Here is a 23934-nt window from a genome sequence, read left to right on the forward strand (position 1 = left end):
TGGGTTGTAGAAAAGTTGGACTTTAGCGCTTTGGACAAGTGCTTTTAATTTGAGGCTTGGTAATGTTCCCTTGGCTCCATGCAGAACCAAGAGAGCAGTGGGAATCACACAAGGCCGGAGGCCTGGAGCTCTTTGTTCCGAACTTGCTTCTCTTCTCCTTCGCCTTTCATTACTGTCCCGTTTTAGTGCACTACTTTTGACCATGGCCCATAGACCTTGTGACCATGGCCCATAGACTTTTTGACCAGGGCCCATAGACTTTTTGACCAGGGCCCATAGACTTTTTGACCAGGGTCCATAGACTTTTTGACGAAGGCCCATAGACTTTTTGACCAGGGCCCATAGACTTTTTGACCAGGGCCCATAGACTTTTTGACCAGGGCCCATAGACTTTTTGACCAAGGCCCATAGACTTTTTGACCAGGGCCCATAGACTTTTTGACCAGGGTCCATAGACCTTTTGACCAAGGCCCATATACTTTTTGACCAGGGCCCATAGACTTTTTGACCAGGGCCCATAGACCTTTTGACCAGGGCCCATAGACATTTTGACCAGGGCCCATAGTGCACTATATAGGCACTAGGGTGCCATTTGGGATGCACTCTGAATCGATGCCTTGTGCCTCTTCTCCCCCCTCAGGTAATTTAGTTAGTAATGAGAGCCGAAGCAGAGAGAAGAGGAGAGCCATTCAGTCTTTCTGAATACAGAGAAGATGGAATCTGGTTTCCCCTGGAGTTTCTTCAGGGCCAGGAGGAGAGGGATAATTAATTAACAATGAAACACTGAGACACTCAGAGACATGTTTTCATTGAAGCTCTTAATTTGGGCTGCCCCTCTGCTCTCTACCCACTCATCTCCTTCTCCCAGTTCACAGCCACACCACTGCCCTGTGGAACTCCACTACTATTTGCGGAGCATTAGGATCACCAGTGTGCTGGAGTTTCTTTTCAATTCAGTATACAGTTTTTCTCCATGCATCTGGTAATACGATAGGTGTGTGTGTGTGAGTTATACTGTATTCGAACTCCCCTGTCAGAGAGAAAGTGGCGGTGGTAGTGTGTGTGCACGGGTGTCCGTGTGTGTGTGTCACGCCCTGACTCAGGGGACGCTTATATGTTGAGTCAGGGTGTGTATATTCCTTGTTGTTCTTGTTCTATGTATGAGGATCTAGTATGTCTAGTTCTATGTTGGCCGGTGTGGTTCCCAATCAGAGGCAGCTGTCGCTCGTTGTCTCTGATTGGGAACCATACTTAAGCAGCCTATTGGCACTGTCTAGTTGTGGGATCTTGTTCCGTGTGAGGTATGTTGTGTGTTCTACCTTGGACTTCACGATTCGTTTCGTTTATTGTTTTGTTGGGTGTTTATTTGGTTTAATAAACATGTACGTATATCACGCTGCGCCTTGGTCTGACCCGTCCTTCAACGAACGTGACAGAAGATCCCACCAAACAAGGACCAAGCAGCGTGCCGAGAAGGAGCAAACGCCTGGGACTCAACAGGAGGTAACATTAGTAGATGTCCTCCTCGGTTGGGGGAGAATTACAGAGGAGGAGGCCGTCCGTTATCGGAAGGCGATGAAGGAGGATACCCAGGTAGGAGAGGAGAAACGGCGCCAACAGTGCCGACGACGGAGACCCGAGAGGCAACCCCAAGAACATTTTGGGGGGGGGGCACACGGTGTGGACGACGAGGCAGCAGGAGGCCGTGAAAGGGCGGATCTGCAGGTTAGGAGAGGAGGCCACCATGTTACGGGGGCTGCTGGCTCAGAGGGAGCAGGAGTTATTCGGTCAGAGGGAGGCGCTACAGGAGGCTAAAAGGGAGAAGGAAAAAGTAGATGCACAGCGAGAGGAGCTGGTTAGGCAGCAGAAGGAGCGGGGGTTAAAAAAGGAACCCAGTCCTGCGCCTCGCACCAAGAAAGTGGTGCGTGTTGCCAGTCCGGTCCGGCCCATTCCTGCTCCCCGCACCAAGCCAGTGGTGCGTGTTCCCAGTCCGGCCCAGCCCGTTCCTGCTCCTCGCACCAAGCCTGTGGTGCGCGTCGCCAGCCCGGCCCATTCCTGCTCCTCGCACCAAGTCAGAAGTGCATGTCGCCAGTCCGGCCCGGCCCGTTCCTGCTCCTCGCACCAAGCCAGTGGTGCGCGTTGCCAGCCCGGCCCGGCTTGTTCCTACTCCTCGCACCAAGCCAGTGGTGCGCGTCGCCAGCCCGGCCCGGCCTGTTCCTGCTCCTCGCACCAAGCCAGTGGTGCGCGTCGCCAGCCCGGTCCGGCCTGTTCCTGCTCCTCGCACCAAGACAGTGGTGCGCGTCGCCAGCCCGGCCCGGCCTGTGCCTGCTCCTCGCACCAAGCCAGTGGGGCGCGTCGATAGCCCGGCCCGGCCTGTTCCTGCTCCTCGCACCAATTCAGTGGTGCGCGTCGCCGGCCCGGCCTGTTCCTGCTCCTCGCACCAAGCCAGTGGTGCGTGTTCCTAGTCCGGTCCGGCCCGTGCCTGCTCCTCGCACCAGACCAGTGGTGCGTGTTCCTAGTCCGGTCCGGCCCGTGCCTGCTCCTCGCACCAGACCAGTGGTGCGTTTGTCCAGTCCGGCACGGCCCGTGCCCGTTCCACCGGTGCCTGATCCAGTTCCGGTCAGCTGTTCCACTCCAGAGCCAGAGCAGTCCGCTCCACCGGTGCCTGATCCAGCTCCGGTCAGCTGCTCCACTCCGGAGACAGAGCAGTCCGCTCCACCGGTGCCTGATCCAGCTCCGGTCAGCTGCGCCACTCTGGAGCCAGAGCAGTCCGCTCCACCGGTGCCTGATCCAGTTCCGGTCAGCTGTTCCACTCCGGAGCCAGAGCAGTCCGCTCCACCGGTGCCTGATCCAGTTCCGGTCAGCTGTTCCACTCCAGAGCCAGAGCAGTCCGCTCCACCGGTGCCTGATCCAGCTCCGGTCAGCTGCTCCACTCCGGAGCCAGAGAAGTCCGCTCCACCGGTGCCTGATCCAGCTCCAGTCAGCTGCGCCACTCCGGAGCCAGAGCAGTCCGCTCCACCGGTGCCTGATCCAGTTCTGGTCAGCTGTTCCACTCCGGAGCCAGAGCAGTCCGCTCCACCGGTGCCTGATCCAGCTCCGGTCAGCTGCTCCACTCCGGAGCCAGAGCAGTCCGCTCCACCGGTGCCTGATCCAGCTCCAGTCAGCTGCGCCACTCCGGAGCCAGAGCAGTCCGCTCCACCGGGATCTAGTCCAGCTCCGGTCAGCGGCTCCACTCCGGAGCCAGAGTAGTCCGCTCCACCGGTGCCTGATCCAGCTCCGGTCAGCGGCTCCACTCCGGAGCTAGAGCAGTCCGCTCCACCGGTGCCAAGTCCAGCTCCGGTCAGCGGCTCCAGTCCAGACCATGACGTCAGCCCCTCTCCAGGTTCGGGGTCTCCCACACCAGGGTCCAGACAGGGCCTGGCGTATCGTGGGAGGAAGGAGAGGAGAAGCAGCGCGCCGAGGTCCAGACCAGACCAGGGGCACAACAGGGAGGCAGAGAGTGAGAGGTCGTCACGGCCCGAGCCGGATCCGCCTCCGAGGCGGAATGCCCACCCGGCCCCTACCCTGTTATGTTTATGCTGTGCGGTCGGAGTCCGCACCTTTGGGGGGGGTACTGTCACGCCCTGACTCAGGGGACGCTTATATGTTGAGTCAGGGTGTGTATATTCCTTGTTGTGCTTGTTCTATGTATGAGGATCTAGTATGTCTAGTTCTATGTTGGCCGGTGTGGTTCCCAATCAGAGGCAGCTGTCGCTCGTTGTCTCTGATTGGGGACCATACCTAAGCAGCCTATTGGCACTGTCTAGTTGTGGGATCTTGTTCCGTGTGAGGTATGTTGTGTGTTCTACCTTGGACTTCACGTTTCGTTTCGTTTATTGTTTTGTTGGGTGTTTATTTGGTTTAATAAACATGTACATATATCACGCTGCGCCTTGGTCTGACCCGTCCTTCAACGAACGTGACAGTGTGTGTGTGTTTCTGCCTCCTTCCATGAGTGTGTGTGTATTTGCCCTATTAATAAAATAAAATAAATCGATTTCCAATTTCAACGATAAGGTCAAAAATCCCATTGTGAGTGTCGTAAAGGGAGAAAGCTCATCACATTGGTATCATTTATTACTGTAGTTACTAGAGGGGATAGTCGCAGAGGGCTTTCTGGGAGAGAGATAGAACAGAGATCAGCTATTATGCCATTAAGTGGAAAGAAATAGCTTGTGTCCCAAATGGTACCTTATTTCCTATGTACAATGCATTTGGAAAGTATTTAGACCCCTTGAATTTTTCCACATTTTGTTACGTTATAGCATTATTCTGAAATTGATTAAATTGAATTTTTTCCCTCATCAATCTACACACAATACCCCATTATGACAAAGCAAAAACAGGTTTTTATAATTTTTTTTGAAATAAATAAGGAAATATCACATTTACATAAGTATTCAGACCCTTTACTCAGTACTTTGTTGAAGCACCTTTGGCAGCGATTACATCCTCAAGTCTTCTTGGGTATGATGCTACAAGCTTGGCACACCTGTATTTGGGGAGTTTCTCCCATTCTTCTCTGCAGATCCTCTCAAGCTCTGTCAGGTTGGATGGGGAGCGTCGCTGCGTCGCTATTTTCAGGTTTCTCCAGAGATGTTCAATCAGGTTCAAATCCAGGCTCTGGCTTGTCCCAAAGCCACTCCTGCGTTGTCTTGGCTGTGTGCTTAGGGTCGTTGTCCTGTTGTAAGGTGAACCTTCGCCCCAGTCTGAGGTGTCTGGAGCAGGTTTTCATCAAGGATCTCTTTGTACTTTGCTCCGTTCATCTTTCCCTCATTCCTGACTAGTCTCCCAGTCCCTGCCGCTGAAAAATATCCCTACAGCATGATGCTGCCACCACCATGGTGCCAGGTTTTTTCCAGACGTGATGCTTGGAATTCAGGCCAAAGAGTTCAATCTTGGTTTCATTACACCTGTCCTTTAGGTGCATTTTTTGCAAACACTAAGCAGGCTGTCATGTGCCTTTTACTGAGGAGTGACTGCCGTCTGGCCACTCTACCATAAAGGCCTGATTGGTGGAGTGCTGCAGAGATGGTTGTCCTTCTGGAAGGTTCTCCCATCTCCACAGAGGAACTCTGGAGCTCTTGGTCACCTCCCTGACCAAGGCCCTTCTCCCCCGATCTCCCATCGGGTTCTTGGTCACCTCCCTGACCAAGGCCCTTCTCCCCCGATTGCTCAGTTTGGCTGGGTGGCCAGCTCTAGGAAGGGTCTTGGTGGTTCCAAACTTCTTCCATTTAAGAATGATGGAGGCCACTGTGTTCTTGGATACCTTCAATGCTGCAGAAATGTTTGGGTACCCTTCCCCAGATCTGTGCCTCGACACAATCCTGTCTCTGAGCTCTACGGACAATTCCTTCGACCTCATTGCTTGGTTTTTGCTCGACATGCACTGTGAACTGTGAGACCTTATATAGACAGGTGTGTGCTTTTCCAAATCATGTCCAACCAATTGAATTTACCACTGATGGACTCCAATCAAGTTATAGAAACATCTCAAGGATGATCAATGGAAACAGGATGCACCTGAGCTCAATTTCGAGTCTCATAGCAAAGGGTCTGAATACTTATATAAATAAGGTATTTCTGTTTTTTATTTGCAAAATTTTCTAAAAACGTGTTTTTGCCTTTTCATTATGGGCTATTGTGTGTAGATTTGCGTGTGGCGCAGTGGTCTAAGGCACTGCATCGCAGTGCTAGCTGTGCCACTAGAGATCCTGGTTTGAGTCCAGGCTCTGTCGCAGCCGGCCGCGACCGGGAGACCCATGGGCGGCGCACAATTGGTCCAGCGTCGTCCAAGGTAGGGGAGGGTTTGGCTAGCTGCAGAGCTGTCTGATGAAATCATTTTACTAGTTCTTCAAAGAAGATAAGGCCTTCCCTCCCTCTCTCTGTCGTTGTGTTGTGTACATTACTCTCTCATGCGGTCTATGCGGTCTGTGTGCATCTAACCTACAGTAACGCAGCAGGCGTAAAAGTGTATCCATCTCTGCTGAGACTGAAAAAACAGGCCCAATGGATTATGGTCATTGTAGTTAATTGACACGTTTCTGCGCTGAACTTGGTTGAATATTTGCTTAATGAAAACTAAAACTCCCTTCAGCCCAGCGTCCCACATAGTTCTTGCGTTGATTTCTCTCATTAATGATTTGATTTCTCTCTAGAGAAACGGCGTGTTGGGCTCACAAAAAAACCGAACCAAATGGAATTCAAGTAATTGAACCGATGTCGGTCAATTAGTTGTTTACAGTTTTTCTCGATTGCTTGAGCACATTTGTCCGAACAGAATTCACTTTATCAAAACAATTAACACGCAGCCACAAACTGAAACATGTTGGCCAAAATGACACATTTAATTTGCAAAATGCATTAAGACTTTCAAAACATTATATACATGACACAAAAACAACTACTCTCCCACTCCCACTCCTTTGTCCTTTGCCTCTTAGTTGGTCCATTCTTGCAAATAGCAACTCAGAGGTGACCTCTTTTATGCATGAATAAGAACTGATTGCTGATTGAACAATTGTGCAAAGAAGTTCACATTCATGGGAGTAATTTCTATCAGCTGTGACCAAATGTTTTAATTTTGTTTGTCATGATTTACTCAACTTTTGTTTTGCGTCTTTTGTAGAGAGTTGTGTTAACTGTTTAGCAAAAATGTGCTTAGCATTTGCATTGTGTGTGAAAGCAATGAGAAATGACTTAATGTTTTGCAAAAAACAATACTCTTGTGCTCATTAGCAGTGGTGTAAGTGCTACTTAAGTAGATTTTTGTGGTATCTGTACTTTACTTTACTATTTATATTTTTGACAACTTTTACTTTTACTTCACTACATTCCTAAAGAAAATAATGTACTTTTTACTCCATACATTTTCCCTGACACCCATAAGTATTCGTTACATTTCGAATGCATAGAAGGACAGGAAAATGGTTCAATTCACACACTTATCAAGAAAACATCCCTGGTCATCCGTACTGCCTCTGATCTGGCAGATTCACTAAACACAAATGGTTCATTTGTAAATGATGTCTAAGTGTTGGAGTGTGCCCCTGGCTATCCGTAAATTAAAAAAACAAGAAAATCGTGCCGTCTGGTTTGCATAATATAAGGAATGTGAAATAATTTATACTTTTACTTTTGATACTTAAGTATATATTAGCAATTACATTTACTTTTGATACTTAAGTATATTTAAAACCAAATTCTTTTAGACTTTTACTCAAGTAGTATTTTACTGGGTGACTTTCACTTTCACTTGAGACAGTTTCTATTTAGGTATCTTTACTTTTACTCAAGTATGACAATTGGGTACTTTTTACACCACTGCTCATTAGGTTATGATGGAGATCAAGTGAACCCCAGTTTAATTAAAAGTGTCTTAACAATTGAGAGAAAGTGTAATAACCGAAAAAATTATGAAATGTCGGTTAATCGCTCAGCACTAGAGCACCCTAACTAATTTTACAGTTTTTCCCAATTGTTAACACATGTTTGCAGAAACTACATCTCAGGTACTCAAAACACAAAACAGTTAGCACATTTCCCCAAACCCCACAGACATCTTGCAAAATGAAACACAGCAATCAAAATCATGTACTCCCTGCTCAAAATTAAACTCTGCATACAAATGAGACACACACATATCAAATGAATCTAACTTAGTGACAACCGAGATCACACTAATGTGACATATTCAAAACACTACTATCAGAACCTATTTTAGTGTAAAGACTAAGATTTTGTTGTTATACTGTATATTATTTGTGTGAACTCAAACAAGAAAGGAACACAAATGCAAAAGTTTAAGTTGAATACACTGCTCAAAAAAATAAAGGGAACACATAAACAACACATCCTAGATCTGAATGAATGAAATAATCTTATTAAATACTTTTTTCTTTACATAGTTGAATGTGCTGACAACAAAATCACAGAAAAATTATCAATGGAAATCAAATTTATCAACCCATGGAGGTCTGGATTTGGAGTCACACTCAAAATTAAAGTGGAAAACCACACTACAGGCTGATCCAACTTTGATGTAATGTCCTTAAAACAAGTCAAAATTAGGCTCAGTAGTGTGTGTGGCCTCCACGTGCCTGTATGACCTCCCTACAATGCCTGGGCATGCTCCTGATGAGGTTGCGGATGGTCTCCTGAGGGATCTCCTCCCAGACCTGGACTAAAGCATCCACCAACTCCTGGACAGTCTGTGGTGCAACGTGGCGTTGGTGGATGGAGCGAGACATGATGTCCCAGATGTGCTCAATTGGATTCAGGTCTGGGGAACGGGCGGGCCAGTCCATAGCATCAATGCCTTCCTCTTGCAGGAACTGCTGACACACTCCAGCCACATGAGGTCTAGCATTGTCTTGCATTAGGAGGAACCCAGGGCCAACTGCACCAGCATATGGTCTCACAAGGGGTCTGAGGATCTCATCTCGGTACCTAATGGCAGTCAGGCTACCTCTGGCGAGCACATGGAGGGCTGTGCGGCCCCCCAAAGAAATGCCACCCCACACCATGACTGACCCACCGCCAAACCGGTCATGCTGGAGGATGTTGCAGGCAGCAGAACGTTCTCCACGGCGTCTCCAGACTCTGTCACGTCTGTCACGTGCTCAGTGTGAACCTGCTTTCATCTGTGAAGAGCACAGGGCGCCAGTGGCAAATTTGCCAATCTTGGTGTTCTCTGGCAAATGCCAAACGTCCTGCACGGTGTTGGGCTGTAAGCACAACCCCCACCTGTGGACGTCGGGCCCTCATACCACCCTCATGGAGTCTGTTTCTGACCGTTTGAGCAGACACATGCACATTTGTGGCCTGCTGGAGGTCATTTTGCAGGGCTCTGGCAGTGCTCCTCCTGCTCCTCCTTGCACAAAGGCGGAGGTAGCGGTCCTACGGCCTCCTCCACATCTCCTGATGTACTGGCCTGTCTCCTGGTAGCGCCTCCATGCTCTGGACACTACGCTGACAGACACAGCAAACCTTCTTGCCACAGCTCGCATTGATGTGCCATCCTGGATGAGCTGCACTACCTGAGCCACATGTGTGGGTTGTAGACTCCGTCTCATGCTACCACTAGAGTGAAAGCACCGCCAGCATTCAAAAGTGACCAAAACATCAGCCAGGAAGCATAGGAACTGAGAAGTGGTCTGTGGTCACCACCTGCAGAACCACTTCTTTATTGGGGGTGTCTTGCTAATTGCCAATAATTTCCACCTGTTGTCTATTCCATTTGCACAACAGCATGTGAAATGTATTGTCAATCAGTGTTGCTTCCTAAGTGGACAGTTTGCTTTCACAGAAGTGTGATTGACTTGGAGTTACATTGTGTTGTTTAAGTGTTCCCTTTATTTTTTTGAGCAGTGTATTTCAACATGACTCAATACATGTCAAACAGCATACTGGAAACACACAGACAGTAATAATGCTAACATACAGTAAATATATTTTGCATATGCAAACAAAGAAAAATAGGTATATTTGTACTACTGTACAGTATGTTCGATCAATTTTACGGAATAGATAAAGAAACTGTTAAATACAGTAAAATCAAAATCCTAAGTGAAGAAACAAATACTCCATTGTGAAAACAAAATCAGTCATGTCTGTTGTTTTGGTCCGGCCACAGTTTTTCATCAACATCACAGGCGATATTCTCCTTGGCCAGAAAGCGGGGAAAATATCTCCTGGCATGACGCATCCACCCCTGACAGGACTCAGCTGGAACGTCACCACAGGCCATTGCCTGGAGAAGGGCCATACGTTCATGGGGTTTGCGATCATACACCTTCCACCACCATGCTGAAAACTTCTCCTCAGTGGGGTTGAGAAATGGGGAATATGGTGGGAGATAGATAATTGTAAACCTGGGATGGTTATGGAACCATTTGCGTACCTGAGCAGCCCGATGGAAACTCACGTTGTCCCAAATTAGAACATACATTTGCTGCTCAGGATCACCTGGCCCTCTCTGCTCTGGCTGAAAAAGATTGTAATGTAAGGTGTTCAGGAAATGAAGGAGATGGGCAGTGTTGTATGGTCCAAGGGTGGCATGGCGGTGGAGGACCCCATTGTGGCTCATAGCTGCTCATATGGTGACATTTCCCCCGCGCCGGCCAGGTACCTCAATGATGGCGCGTTGACCAATGATGTCCCTTCTTCTCCTCCTCGTCTTCGCTAAATTGAGTCCATTGTTCGCTAAATTGAATATGAGTTCCTGGGGGATGGGACTTGCATCCAACTCCATGATTCTCTAAAATGACAGTAAATACTGTATTTGCTGTATAGTAAATTTCACTGGCAACATCAATGAGTCTCTAATGTTTCAAAAGTATAATACTAGTACATTACTTACTTGCACATATTCATACCGTTTATCCTTCACTCTTTGGGAATTCCTTTCAAATGGGACTCTGTAGATTTGCTTCATCTGGAGATGGTGTTTCTTAAGGATGTGGGCTATGGTTGATAAGCTCACTCTGATGTTATGGAAGATGGCAGTGTTTTCAATAATTTGTTGTTGGATTTCCCGCATTCTTACGGCATTATTTTCAACTACCATTTGCACAATGGCAGCCTCCTGTTGGTCTGTAAATAGACGCGTTCTACCACCGCATGGTGGTCGTCTTTCAGTTCTACAAAAACAAAATAGCATACAGTACAGTAAACTCTACAGTAATACAGTATACAACATAAACATGTGACAAAGTAGTATAGCTCCCAATTTCATACATACATTAATACATGAAATGTTTACTTTGCTTCCCCTTACAGTGTGTATTGGAATCTACAGTCTTTACTGTGATTTATGTTGTACTGTCAAGTAGTAAAAGTAGTAGATATGTCCTATATCTGCAGTACATACCTATTCTCATTTTTGGAACGTCCGGATGATGGATGCTAAGGTGAAGCGGCTCAGATTGGGCTGCCCTCTCTGCCCTTGAGAGAGGTCTCAAGGTCAAACATGGTTGACCACATGGTCCACCACAGTCACCCGAATTTCATCAGAGATTACTCTCCTTGTTCTTGGTCTTGGTCTTCCTCCACCTCCACCTCCACCTCCACCGCTCTCTGCCAAGTTTGCTTCCATTGTTCAATTGTTCATTGGACTTTTTATCCATACCAAAGGTCTGATTGCAAAGTGAGAATTTACACAATTAGTGTTTGCATGTGTGAAGAGTGAAAGGTAATTGGTAATTGAGCTTAGCTTGTTGAGCAGTGTTGCTTTTAATTTTTCACACAATACATTTTACTTTTGAAGGTTGTGTGAAAGGTAGAGAATTTAGTGTTGTGTTTTGCCAAATGTTTTTTATAGAATTGCAATCTGAGTGTAAAGCAAAACATGTGCCAGTAGTATTACAGATGTGGTGTATGGTTCTGCTAAATGAGTTACAGGTTTGGGTCAGATGTGGTGTATGGTTCTGCTAAATGAGTTACAGGTTTGGGTCAGATGTGGTGTATGGTTCTGCTAAATTAGTTTCAGGTTTGGGTCATTGTGCCTCATGGGCCAGTTTTAGTGTGTAAACAATTGGGAAAACTGCAATACACCAATTGTAACATAATATTCTCTTACCAAATTTAAATAAGTACCGCCTTCTAAACAATATCGGAGAAGGCGTGTTTGCAGAGGGGCATGGTGTATATACAGTGCATTCGGAAAGTATTCAGACCCCTTCACTTTTTCCACATTTTGTTACGTTACAGCCTTATTCTAAAATTGTTTACATTGTTTTTTTCCTCATCAATCTACACACAACACCCCATAATGACAACAGCAAAAACAGGCAACATTTTTGCAAATGTATTAAAAATAAAATCAGAAATACCTTATTTACATAAGTATTCAGACCCTTTGCTATGAGACTCGAAATTGAGCTCAGATGCATCCTGTTTCCATTGACAATCCTTGAGATGTTTATACAACTTGATTGGAGTCCACCTGTGGTAAATTCAATTGATTGGACATGATTTGGAAAGGCACACACCTATCTATATAATGTCCCACAGTTGACAGTGCATGTCAGAGCAAAATCCAAGCCATGAGGATGAAGGAATTGTCCGTAGAGCTCCGAGACAGGATTGTGTCGAGGTACAGATCTGGGGAAGGGTACCAGAAAATTGAAGGTCCCCAAGAACAGAGTGGCTTCCATCATTCTTAAATGGAAGAAGTTTGGAACCACCAAGACTCTTCCTAGAGCTGGCCGCCCAGCCAAACTGAGCAATCGGGGGAGAAGGGCCTTGGTCAGGGAGGTGACCAAGAGCCCAATGGTCACTCTGACAGAGCTCCAGAGTTCCTCTGTGGAGAAGGGAGAACCTTCCAGAAGGACAACCATCTCTGCAGCACTCCACCAATCAGGCCTTTATGGTAGAGTGGCCAGACGGCAGTGACTCCTCAGTAAAAGGCACATGACAGCCTGCTTAGTGTTTGCAAAAAATGCACCTAAAGGACAAGATTCTCTGGTCTAATGAAACCAAGATTGAACTCTTTGGCCTGAATGCCAAGCGTCACGTATGGAGGAAACCTGGCACCATCCCTAGGGTGAAGCATGGTGGTGGCAGCATCAAGCTGTGGGGATGTTTTTCAGCGACAGGGACTGGGAGACTAGTCAGGGTTGAGGGAAAGATGTACGGAGCAAATCCTTGAGGGATCCTTGATGAAAACCTGCTCCAGTGCGCTCAGGACCTCAGACTGGGGCAAAGGTTCACCTTCCAACAGGACAACGACCCTAAGCACACAGTCAAGACAACGCAGGAGTGGCTTCGGGACAACTCGCTGAATGTCCTTGAGTGGCCCAGCCAGAGCCCGGACTTGAACCCGATTGAACATCTCTGGAGAGACCTGAAAATAGCTGTGCAGCAACACTCCACACCCAACATTACAGAGTTTAAGGGAATCTGCAGAGAAGAATGGGAGAAACTCCCCAAAGGTGCTTCAACAAAGTACTGAGTAAAGGGTCTGAATAGTTACATTCTTTATGAATTTGATAGTTAGCCATGAGAGGAAAAGTAATTTTTCTAAATATTTGTGCATTTCTATCCTCCAAAAATGTTATGGGTGATATTGTAGTCACTCAAAAGGCTATTTTACATGGGAATCAGAATGACTGTTTGGGACCTTTAACCTTGAAAAAGAATCACACTCATTGATCTCCCTGTTCTCTGTTTATTGGTTGACAGAATACACCAAGCCAATCCCTTATCCAATCAGTTATGTACTGACTCACAGAATTCAAAGGTAGAGGGTGTGTGTGTGCGTGAGTAAGCTGCAGTCTGTCTCTAACCTCTGACCTGTCACTTCCGAAGATAGGAAGTGTTCCTGTTCTTGTTCCTGCATAACTTAACGCATGCTGCACACACACACACACACACACACACACACACACACACACACATACACCACAGACATTTAATTATCTTCTCTCGTCACCATCTCCATTTAGCTTTCACACTTACCCAAATTGACCAGGAAATGAGTAGACAGAACAAAGGACCAAATCATGCATCTACAGCAGAAATGTCAATCAGTTACAGAGCTTAGCTTCATTACTGCATTATACACACACCCTCCCAAATACTGATGACCTTGTCTTGAGACGAAGTCCAGAGAAGGTACGTTTTTAGTAGAAAGAAGTGCCACTTCTAATGCTAATTGAATGACGTTGCCAGATATTTAAATAGTGAAATATCACTCACTTAATTGAACTCGTCCAATGCTGGTACACCACCAAAGTCTTTTAATAGATAGAATAGTGTCTAACCTAAAAAGCATCTTACCCCATGCCAGGAAATGGTGTCTACCCCAGAAGAAAGAAATGGAGCATTCAGATGCCTGCAGTGATCTTTGAGGTTTATTAGGGATGGACAAACAGACACACATACTAATGGTGTGGTGTCTTAGTTGCCTTCCTCAGAGCCTTTAGTAGTTTAATCTTCTTTAATTAATCAGTCAATCAATCAACCAACAATAAACCACTCAATCAATCAAGCAATCCATCAATCTAACCCCATCTTTCTCTGTCTTCCCCTATAGGTTTCGGGATGTCCACTCCGGTGACGGTAGCAGGGAAGGTGTTCCTGATCTTCTACGGTCTCCTTGGCTGCGCCGCCACCATCTTGTTCTTTAACCTCTTCCTGGAACGCATTATCACCCTCCTGGCCGTGGTAATGAAGGCCGTGAGGGAACGCCGCATCCGGAACTCTGGCCTCCTCCCGCCGGGTATCCGCCATGACTTCTCGGCGCGTTCTTTCCCGGGGTGGAAGCCGTCGGTCTACCACGTAATGTTGATCCTGGGGCTGTCTGCCATCATAATCTCCTGCTGCGCCTCAGCCATGTACACCCCTGTGGAGGGATGGGCCTACCTGGACTCACTCTACTTCTGTTTCGTCACATTTAGGTAAGGTAGCCTACTAGAGTTCGGAGGTTGGAGAGGTGGGCCAGCTGTCTGTACAAATCTTGAGTCTGACTGTGGGGGAAATCTGGTGGGGAATGAGCTGGGGAGTAAATCAGATGCTGGCATCCTAGAGTATCCATGATATCATATCCTGTTGTTGTGCCCATGAGCAAGGCACTGCACTGTGGCTGGCCTGTTCTTCAACCTCTCTGTGGGTGTGTGTATGTGTGTGTGTGTCTCGGGTAGGGTCGCAAAAAAACAATTTGGAAGATTATTGGAATTAGGAGGGAATAAACAGGAAATATCTGGCTATCCTCCAACCGGGATTTCTGGAAAACTGCGGAATTTGTGGAAAGTTACTGGAATTTTGCAACCCTAGTTATTTTTCTCCTCCTCCTCTTCCTCTTCTTCTCCCTCTTTCTCTTCCTCCTCCCTCGTCAGCACCATCGGCTTCGGAGACCTAGTGTCAAGCCAGAGAGCGGACTATGAGTACCAGCCGCTGTACCGTCTGGCCAACTGCCTGTTCATCCTCATGGGCGTGTGCTGCATCTACTCCCTGTTCAACGTTATCTCCATCGTCATCAAACAGGTAGATTTAGAACAATGACCACAATGGAAATAATTCTGTCGACAATATTGTATTTTTAATCCTCAATCATTATTTATGTATGTATTGTTGTGTTCAATTGGCTGAGGCAACTCTATCTGTAACTCTATCTGTATTTTAAATGTCTAATCAAATTCCTTCCTTCCTTCCTTCAGGTGCTCAACTGGATGCTTCAGAACCTGTGCTGCCAGCGGTGCAACATCAGGTCCAACTCCTTCCCATTGGGACGCCGCAACGCCATCCGGCCCGGGTCGAGAATCCGTAAGGGCCGCTTCGGAATTGGACGCCCGCCGGACTCTGGGGATTCGGGACCCTGCGACAGCGACACGGAGGGAGGAGGACGAAGACTCTCTGGAGAGATGATTTCGATGAAGGACCTGACGGCCTCGAATAAGGTCTCACTGGCACTCATGCAGAAGCAGTTATCAGAGTCGGCTAACGGTTATCCCAGGACGGTGTGTGGCGGCTCGAGACATAACGGGTTCTCTGGAGGAGTGGGCGCTCTGGGGATCATGAACAACAGACTGGCAGAGACCAGCAACTCCAGGTAGACCTGAGCAGTGTTTCTGAACTTCTGGTCCTTGGACAGGCGCTGGTCCGTGGGATGTGGACTTTTGGTCGGTGAGATGATTGGCTGACTTAATGTAAGCAGTCCCCCACGGAGTAAAGACCATAGCTTGTCAGTCTCTGACACTAGAGGGACCATAGCCTGCTGGTCCCTAACATAATAAAAAGGTTGGTATAAAAGGTTGAGAAACACTGGAGTAGACCCCTGCAGGGTTGTGGAGAATGTGAAGGAGACTGAGACTGATGGGGAGAGAAACTGAGAGGAGCTTTAAGGTCTAATGTGATGAACTTTATTTGCTATCACTCTTGTCATGCTTGATTATGTTTTGTTATTCAATGGAAGAGCATAAAGATATGCATGAAACTGTTTGGACATTTTTGGGGATGGAATCAACATCCTGTGATGATGATGATATGAGACAGTTGGAATGATACTATGGGAAGGAAAGGAACCTTCTTGTAACTGTACTTTTGAAGGTCAAAACACTTGAGGCAACAAGGAAGGAATTAGTATAGCATGAGGTCATAAGCCAATATATTGCTCTCTTTGACTCGAAGCCATGGTGAACATTTTTACTGATATACCATTGGCATTCTTCAGAAGAATTAGTTAGCCATACCTGAGTAAATCTCTGAGGCTGTAAGTATCAAACGTCTCAGATAAGAAGTGCTGATATAGGATCAGTTTAGCCTTTCAGATCAAATTGAATACAGGAACAGGAGGGACCTGATCCCAGATCAGCACTCCTTCTCCAAGATGCTTGATACATACTGCTCCAGATCAATTTGACTTCTACAGCGTACTGTACTGGAAGAGGCAACTCTGTGTGATCATTGTGACATTATCATCACTATCGCTTCTGAGCTTTTTCAATAAGTATGGCATTTATAAGTAGATTTGAATGTATAGGTTGAGTTGGTACTGTACCTATAATTTCAACACAAAGATAACTACAGTATGATATAGTACATATATAACTATGCATTACATGTCTCATCGTGAAGAACAATAGGAACTCATCAACATATCTGATCCATTTACAGACCAGTCCTGAAGTATTGAAGCTGAACCATAGAGAGAGCATAACTTCACCTTAGTGATGGCAAACCTAGTCTCTACCATAGAAATAGAATGACTAGAATGAACATTCAAGCCATTCATTTCAATGCTCTGTAATAGGTGGACCGGTACCCATATTGATTGTACCTATGCGAGGAAGCACAAGCAACAAGTCATAATATTTCAATGGTCTCCACCAATCATCTTGATACTAGTCTAATCTTAAGCTCAGGTGACTGATTCTTGTGGGGGAAGAGGAGACCAGTTCAGCACGTCCCAAATTGTTTGTAAAGTGGAAGCAATAGGGTGGAAGCTTCAACACTACACTGCTTATACCTACCCAGACCCTTCGGATAGATCTGCAAACGTTGAGGGGTTAGGGACAAGGGGGAAGGGTAGGAATATAATTCAGACTGGCTGGTGTTGTATTGGGTTTATGCTACTGCTGTAGTGTGTGATGTAGCCTACAGACCAGCTCTGTTATGTCAGTCAGTTCAGTGAGCTCCTAGTTAGAGATTCTGCACTGAGCCTGACAGCAGGGCTTCAAACAGTCATTTCCTATTTCTCAAGATGGACGAATGCAGAGAGGAGAGAGAGGGAGAGAGGAGAGAGAGGGAGAGAGGAAGAGAATGAAAGTCGAGGGCCTCCTAGGAAAGTAAGTAGGGTTCTTATCGGCTCAGAACATGTTTTAGGGCAGAGAGTGTTTGACTTACTTTATCGGTGTGTGCAGGCAAAAACTCCTCTTCTCTTCCCCTCTTCTCTTCTTTTCTCTTCCCCTGTTCTCTTCTCCTCTCCTCTTCCCCTGTTCTCTTCCCCTGTTCTCTTCCCCTGTTCTCTTCCCCTGTTCTCTTCCCCTGTTCTCTTCCCCTGTTCTCTTCCCCTGTTCTCTTCCCCTGTTCTCTTCTCCTCTTCTCTTCCCCTGTTCTCTTCTCCTCTCCTCTCCTATTCTCTTTCAACTGAACTAAATCTGCCTGTAAGAAAAATAAAACTGGAAAACGAGCAAAATATAAAAGTGTGCAACCTGATAATTACAATGAACATTAAATAAGATGTATTTCTATAAAAGGACTAATGAAGAGGAAGGTATAGCTTGGTGAATAAGGGGATGCTATACAGGTACTTTAAATGTTAAATGGAGCAAATTTGGGAGAAGGAGAGTCGATTGAAGACATTAAAGATGAAAACTAGTTTCCCTTGTAGCCTTTCATCTCAAAGGATTCTCACACTTGACTGTCATTGATTCTCCTCGGTACAGATTTACAGGTCTTTGAGAGAGAGAGAGAGTCCTTGAAAGACAGGCATGCATGTAGAATTAAAAGGTAAATAGATAAATAGAGTGGAAAAATAGAGCGAAAAACAGAGACAGAGAAAGAGAGAGAGAGAGTGAAAGAGAGAGAGAAAGAAAGGACAGATACAGAGAGCAGAGAGGAGGAAAGAGATAAATACACAGAGCAGACATAGAGAAAGAAAGAGAGAGAGAGAGAGAGAGAGAGAGATAGAGACAGAGAGAGAAAGTGAGATAGAGACCCCCTCCCAGATCCAGATACACAGAATAGCACAGCAAAGAGCTCAACTCTCACTGGCGTCCATCATTAGTATCTCTCTCCCTAGTCCACCCACGCCTGCTATTGCCTGCAGGCTCTGCCATCTCTGCATTCAGCTCAGTCACACAGCAACACACACAAACCGTACCCTCCCTCTCCGACCATCCTGTTAGGTTTGGCTTTCTTCTCAGACTTATCAGTCAGACATCTCTCTGTATATAACAACACCATGACTGTAAATATAGCACTGAAAACGCATCTTGATAAACCGGAAATTACAAATAGATCCTTTGTTCTCCATGGGTGCATCCCAAATGGCATCCTATTGACTATTTTCACCCTATTAAGTGCACTACTTTGATCCCGGGGTCATAGGGCTCTGGTAGTGCACTATACAGTGAGGGAAAAAAGTATTTGATCCCCTGCTGATTTTGTACGTTTGCCCACTGACAAAGAAATGATCAGTCTATAAATTTAATGGTAGGTTTATTTGAACAGTGAGAGACAGAATAACAACAAAAAAATCAAGAAAAACGCATGTCAAAAATGTTATAAATTGATTAGCATTTTATTGAGGGAAATAAGTATTTGACCCCCTCTCAATCAGAAAGATTTCTGGCTCCCAGGTGTCTTTTATACAGGTAACGAGCTGAGATTAGGAGCACACTCTTAAAGGGAGTGCTCCTAATCTCAGCTTGTTGCCTGTATAAAAGACACCTGTCCACAGAAGCAATCAATCAATCAGATTCCAAACTCTCCACCATGGCCAAGACCAAAGAGCTCTCCAAGGATGTCAGGGACAAGATTGTAGACCTACACAAGGCTGGAATGGGCTACAAGACCATCGCCAAGCAGCTTGGTGAGAAGGTGACAACAGTTGGTGCGATTATTCGCAAATGGAAGAAACACAAAAAGAACTGTCAATCTCCCTCAGCCTGGGGCTCCATGTAAGATCTCACCTCGTGGAGTTGCAATGATCATGAGAACGGTGAGGAATCAGCCCAGAACTACACGGGAGGATCTTGTCAATGATCTCAAGGCAGCTGGGACCATAGTCACCAAGAAAACAATTGGTAACACACTACGCCGTGAAGGACTGAAATCCTGCAGCGCCCGCAAGGTCCCCCTGCTCAAGAAAGCACATATACAGGCCCGTCTGAAGTTTACCAATGAACATCTGAATGATTCAGAGGAGAACTGAGTGAAAGTGTTGTGGTCAGATGAGACCAAAATCGAGCTCTTTGGCATCAACTCAACTCGCTGTGTTTGGAGGAGGAGGAATGCTGCCTATGACCCCAAGAACACCATCCCCACCGTCAAACATGGAGATGGAAACATTATGCTTTGGGGGTATTTTTCTGCTAAGGGGACAGGACAACTTCACCGCATCAAAGGGACGATGGACGGGGCCATGTACCGTCAACTCCTGGGTGAGAACCTCCTTCCCTCAGCCAGGGCATTGAAAATGGGTCGTGGATGGGTATTCCAGCATGACAATGACCCAAAACACACGGCCAAGGCAACAAAGGAGTGGCTCAAGAAGAAGCACATTAAGGTCCTGGAGTGGCCTAGCCAGTCTCCAGACCTTAATCCCATGAAAATCTGTGGAGGGAGCTGAAAGTTTGAGTTGCCAAACGTCAGGTTCGAAACCTTAATGACTTGGAGAAGATCTGCAAAGAGGAGTGGGACAAAATCCCTCCTGAGATGTGTGAAAACCTGGTGGCCAACTACAAGAAACGTCTGACCTCTGTGATTGCTAACAAGGGTTTTGCCACCAAGTACTAAGTCATGTTTTGCAGAGGGGTCAAATACTTATTTCCCTCATTAAAATGCAAATCAATGTATAACATTTTTGACATGCGTTTTTCTGGATTTCTTTGTTGTTATTCTTTCTCTCACTGTTCAAATAAACCTACCATTAAAATTACAGACTGATCATGTCTTTGTCAGTGGGCAAACGTACAAAATCAGCAGGGGATCAAATACTTTTTTCCCTCACTGTATAGGGAATTTGGAACACATACCATGTCTTTTTGCAGATAGATACCACATCTATAGGCTGGAATGTTTCTGTTGCTCTGTCCCCGGGTTAAAAAAGAACTAGAGAAAATTACTCAGGTACTTGAGACTTCAGGCTTGTTGTAGTTACCTGCATGCTGTTATCGTAAAGCCATACGAGATCGTTGTATATAAAACAGAGATTACTCTTTGAAATATATTTTTCTATATCTGTAAATAACATACAGTATAAAGGAGAAGGTGAATGACACAGTTAGTTTGCTTTCCTGTCTAGAGAATAATTGAATATGATATGAATGTGTGTACCCTGCTTTTAGTTCTACATTTGATCTCCAGATGAAGCCATATTAGTGTATGGATGAACACCATATACAGGGCCATCTCTTTCTGAGATAATCTATAATGACACAATGGACACTGAATAGCAAATGTAGTGAGCACAGGCAGTTGCTACAATATAGTATATTTCTATGACAACGAAAGTGGTTAGACTTTCAAGGCTAGAGGCTGCATATTCATTTTTTGCCAGCCATAATGAAATGGTGAAAATGAGAAGTTTGTAATATGCAGTGTAGCATTTCAATAGCACAGGAAGGATTCTATTACACAACAGAACGCAGAACAATTTGAACATTTTATCCTCTACAACCTGCACTCAGAATGACTGCTATTGTTAAGGACATAACAAACAAGACCTCCTAAACCATATAAACTGGAACAACCATCTCAGTAATGAGTGCAATACGTCAAACCCCTTACAGATTGGATTAGTTTAGAAAAATGTAAGTTATTTATCTTTGTATACTATAAGATCAATTAATCAATCAATGTGAATGAGGAAACATAGATATAAAAAAAAGGATTCTGAAAATCTACCTGCAACAAAGCATGCTGGGAAATATGATAATGAGACCCCTCCCACGTCTTTTTAACTCTGAGAGTTAACGGAAATGAACTCAATCGAGTAACAACAACACCACGCGATTGAAAACATTTATTGAATCAAATGTCTTGTTCAGTTGTACTGAAATGTAGCTAAGTTGACAGACATTCCTAACACTGATCTGAATACATTTCTAACGACTAAATGCACTCTAAACAGGATGATAGGAAATTAAACACTAATGTTTGAAATCTGAACATTAGTGTTTAATTTCCAGTGGAAACTGACTGGAAAAGGCCGACTATCATGTTTAATCTTCCATTTTAAACTCCTGTTTTTATTAAGATGAGAAAACGTATTGGCAAAAGCTAAATGCCTAATGTTTAAGTTTTAAACACTGACATTTAGGTTATAACTGTGTCATGGTTTCATGGTTTTGCAGTGTAGAAGTTGATTATATACATTCTAGAAGTCCTCTGATGTTGCCTCCTACAGTGTTGTATTCAATCTGTCCTGGTCCCCCTGGGAGAAGAGGGCTATAGTGTATACTACTGCTGGAGGCATCGCAATTACTTAGTGACTTTACTGAACCTGTTTGTCCCCTTTGGGGCATAGTGGCTAGGGGAGAAGGAAATTAAATAGTTAACTCTTTACCTTTCCCGGAGCAGGAAACCTGTGTGTGTGTGTGTTTGTGTTTGCGTGCACATGCCCGCGTGTGCGCGGGGGTACGTTCATGTGTGCAGAGAGAAATTTATTGACAGTCTTTACATTAATTGCATCTTGCAACTGCTAGTATTAATCCTGTGGATGCCTCCAGATTAGAATTAAATAAAACATAATAAAATGTATTTTACACCAGGCTAAGTGACGACATTAGAGATATAAATAAATATATTTAGATTAAGGTTTGCTCACTTACAAATGCATGCATGGCTTTAATTCAATCGCCTTCACTTTGTCCTTGCATATTATACGAAAAATATTACACATCCAAATGTATGTATAGCTTCTATATTGTGCAATACAATCCTTTTGCATTTTGCAAACTTAAACTCCATTGATGTCAATGGATCTATCTGTCCTGACGCTCTCTGTATCTTCTGAGAGGAGACGGGAGACGGGAGGTCTGTCTGGGGAAATGTAGTCTACGTCCCAAATGGCACCCTATTTCCTATTTAGTGCACTACTTCTGACCAGGGCTCATAAGGCTCTGGTCAAAAGTAGTGCATAGGGAATAGGGTGCAATTAGGGACACAGCTGTATTGTTTGTCAACAGCAACATCAATGCTTCTTACTGAAAGGTGATATATCTATCTATTACTTTTCTATCAATACTTTAATGGAATTTATTTATTCTCATGTTATCATGTATTCTTCATACAGCAATATGAAAGCCAAACAAGTCTGAGATATTTATTAAAGTTGTCAAATAAATTATTACTAATGTATGCCACATTTTTCAAAATGACACTGTTTGTACATACTGTTCTGAAATATCACTGGGTTGACCATAACAGAGGTGGATCACAGTGTAATGTAATATCACGGGGTTGACCATAACAGAGGTGGATCACAGTGTAATGTAATATCACGGGGTTGACCATAACATAACAGAGGTGGATCACAGTGTAATGTAATATCACGGGGGTTGACAATAACATAACAGAGGTGGATCACAGTGTAATGTAATATCACAGGGATGACCATAACATATGATCATCACAGTATAATAGACTAGTCTGTGACTTGTGGTATTCTCACCTAGCTATTGTGGTTGTCTCACCTAGCTATCTTAAGTTGAATGCACTGAATGTAAATCGCTCTGGATAAGAGTGTCTGCTAAATGACTTAAATGTAAATGTTAAATGGCTTGTTAACAGAAGGATCATATAGGATCATGCCTGCGTATCAAATGGCACCATATTCCCTATATAGTGTACTACTTCTTTCAAACAGGGTCAAATAATGCACTATGTAGGGAATAAGGTGCCATTTTGGACGCATCCCATATCTTCCACAGTTCTCAAAGGCCCATAAATATAGGATGCTATAAAGGGAATAACATGGCAGCCAGCCACACATCAGTGATTATGACCGTAAGTCCTGTGACTTATAGTCTTATAGTGTGCATATGGCCGTAAGCAAAGACTGATTTTCTCGCTAAGGGACTACAGATGTTATGAATTTGAAGCTTGACTTATAGTGTGTATAAGACTGTTAGCAAATCAATGTGAAGCTTGCCGGTTGGTGTTGGTGATGGTGATGCTGACAATAGCAGCAGCACTGCATGAAGCCTGGAGCTGTGAGGTGAAGTCTCTGCGGTGCAATGTGCAAGGCCATCTGTTTTGTCTTGGCTGAAACTTGGCTTTTTGGCTAAAACAAATCTTGAAACAGGAACCACATCTTGCGTGTTAAGTCTGTCACAGGAGACTAAGACTGAGACTAAGAGGCTCCAACAGCTTTGTTGACAGTTTGTGTCAGTAATAAAATACATAGGGGGATTCATGCTTAATGGTCCAGCAGTGTAATTATCATGTGATCATTCGGTCAGTCAGATTATATGATAATCATGTATCTTGTTTAGTAACAGTCAGACTCCCTCAATCATGACAAACCACATCTTATTTTATTACCAGGCAAACTGTGTGTGTAAACAGAGCTGTTCTCTGTGACTGTTTGTTGGTTGTGCCTGAACAAAGTCCATTTGAAAGATATAACACATTATTATAAGACATTATAAAGGCTCTTACATGCTTGGAACAAGTTGTGAAGTATTATACCTACAGGCTTTAAGTGTTACCCAAAGGATCCATAAATGA

The 23934-nt window shown here is 44.9% G+C and overlaps 1 protein-coding gene across 1 annotated transcript in view; it reads left to right on the forward strand.

Moving 5' to 3' along the window:
* LOC311100760 (potassium channel subfamily K member 12-like) overlaps positions 1-15593 on the forward strand; it is a gene marked incomplete at both ends in the record, with an annotated part of 52053 nt that extends 36460 nt beyond the window's left edge. The window contains 3 exons of the mRNA XM_084141722.1: positions 14075-14438; positions 14877-15024; positions 15198-15593. Of these exons, the coding sequence (XP_083997848.1) occupies positions 14075-14438; positions 14877-15024; positions 15198-15593 (908 nt within the window). The remainder of the gene's footprint in view (positions 1-14074; positions 14439-14876; positions 15025-15197) is intronic.
* Between the last annotated feature and the right edge of the window lie 8341 nt (positions 15594-23934).

The sequence above is a fragment of the Coregonus lavaretus genome (genome assembly GCF_964263955.1).
Source record: "Coregonus lavaretus genome assembly, chromosome: 25".
In the NCBI taxonomy this organism is placed as follows: domain Eukaryota; kingdom Metazoa; phylum Chordata; class Actinopteri; order Salmoniformes; family Salmonidae; genus Coregonus; species Coregonus lavaretus.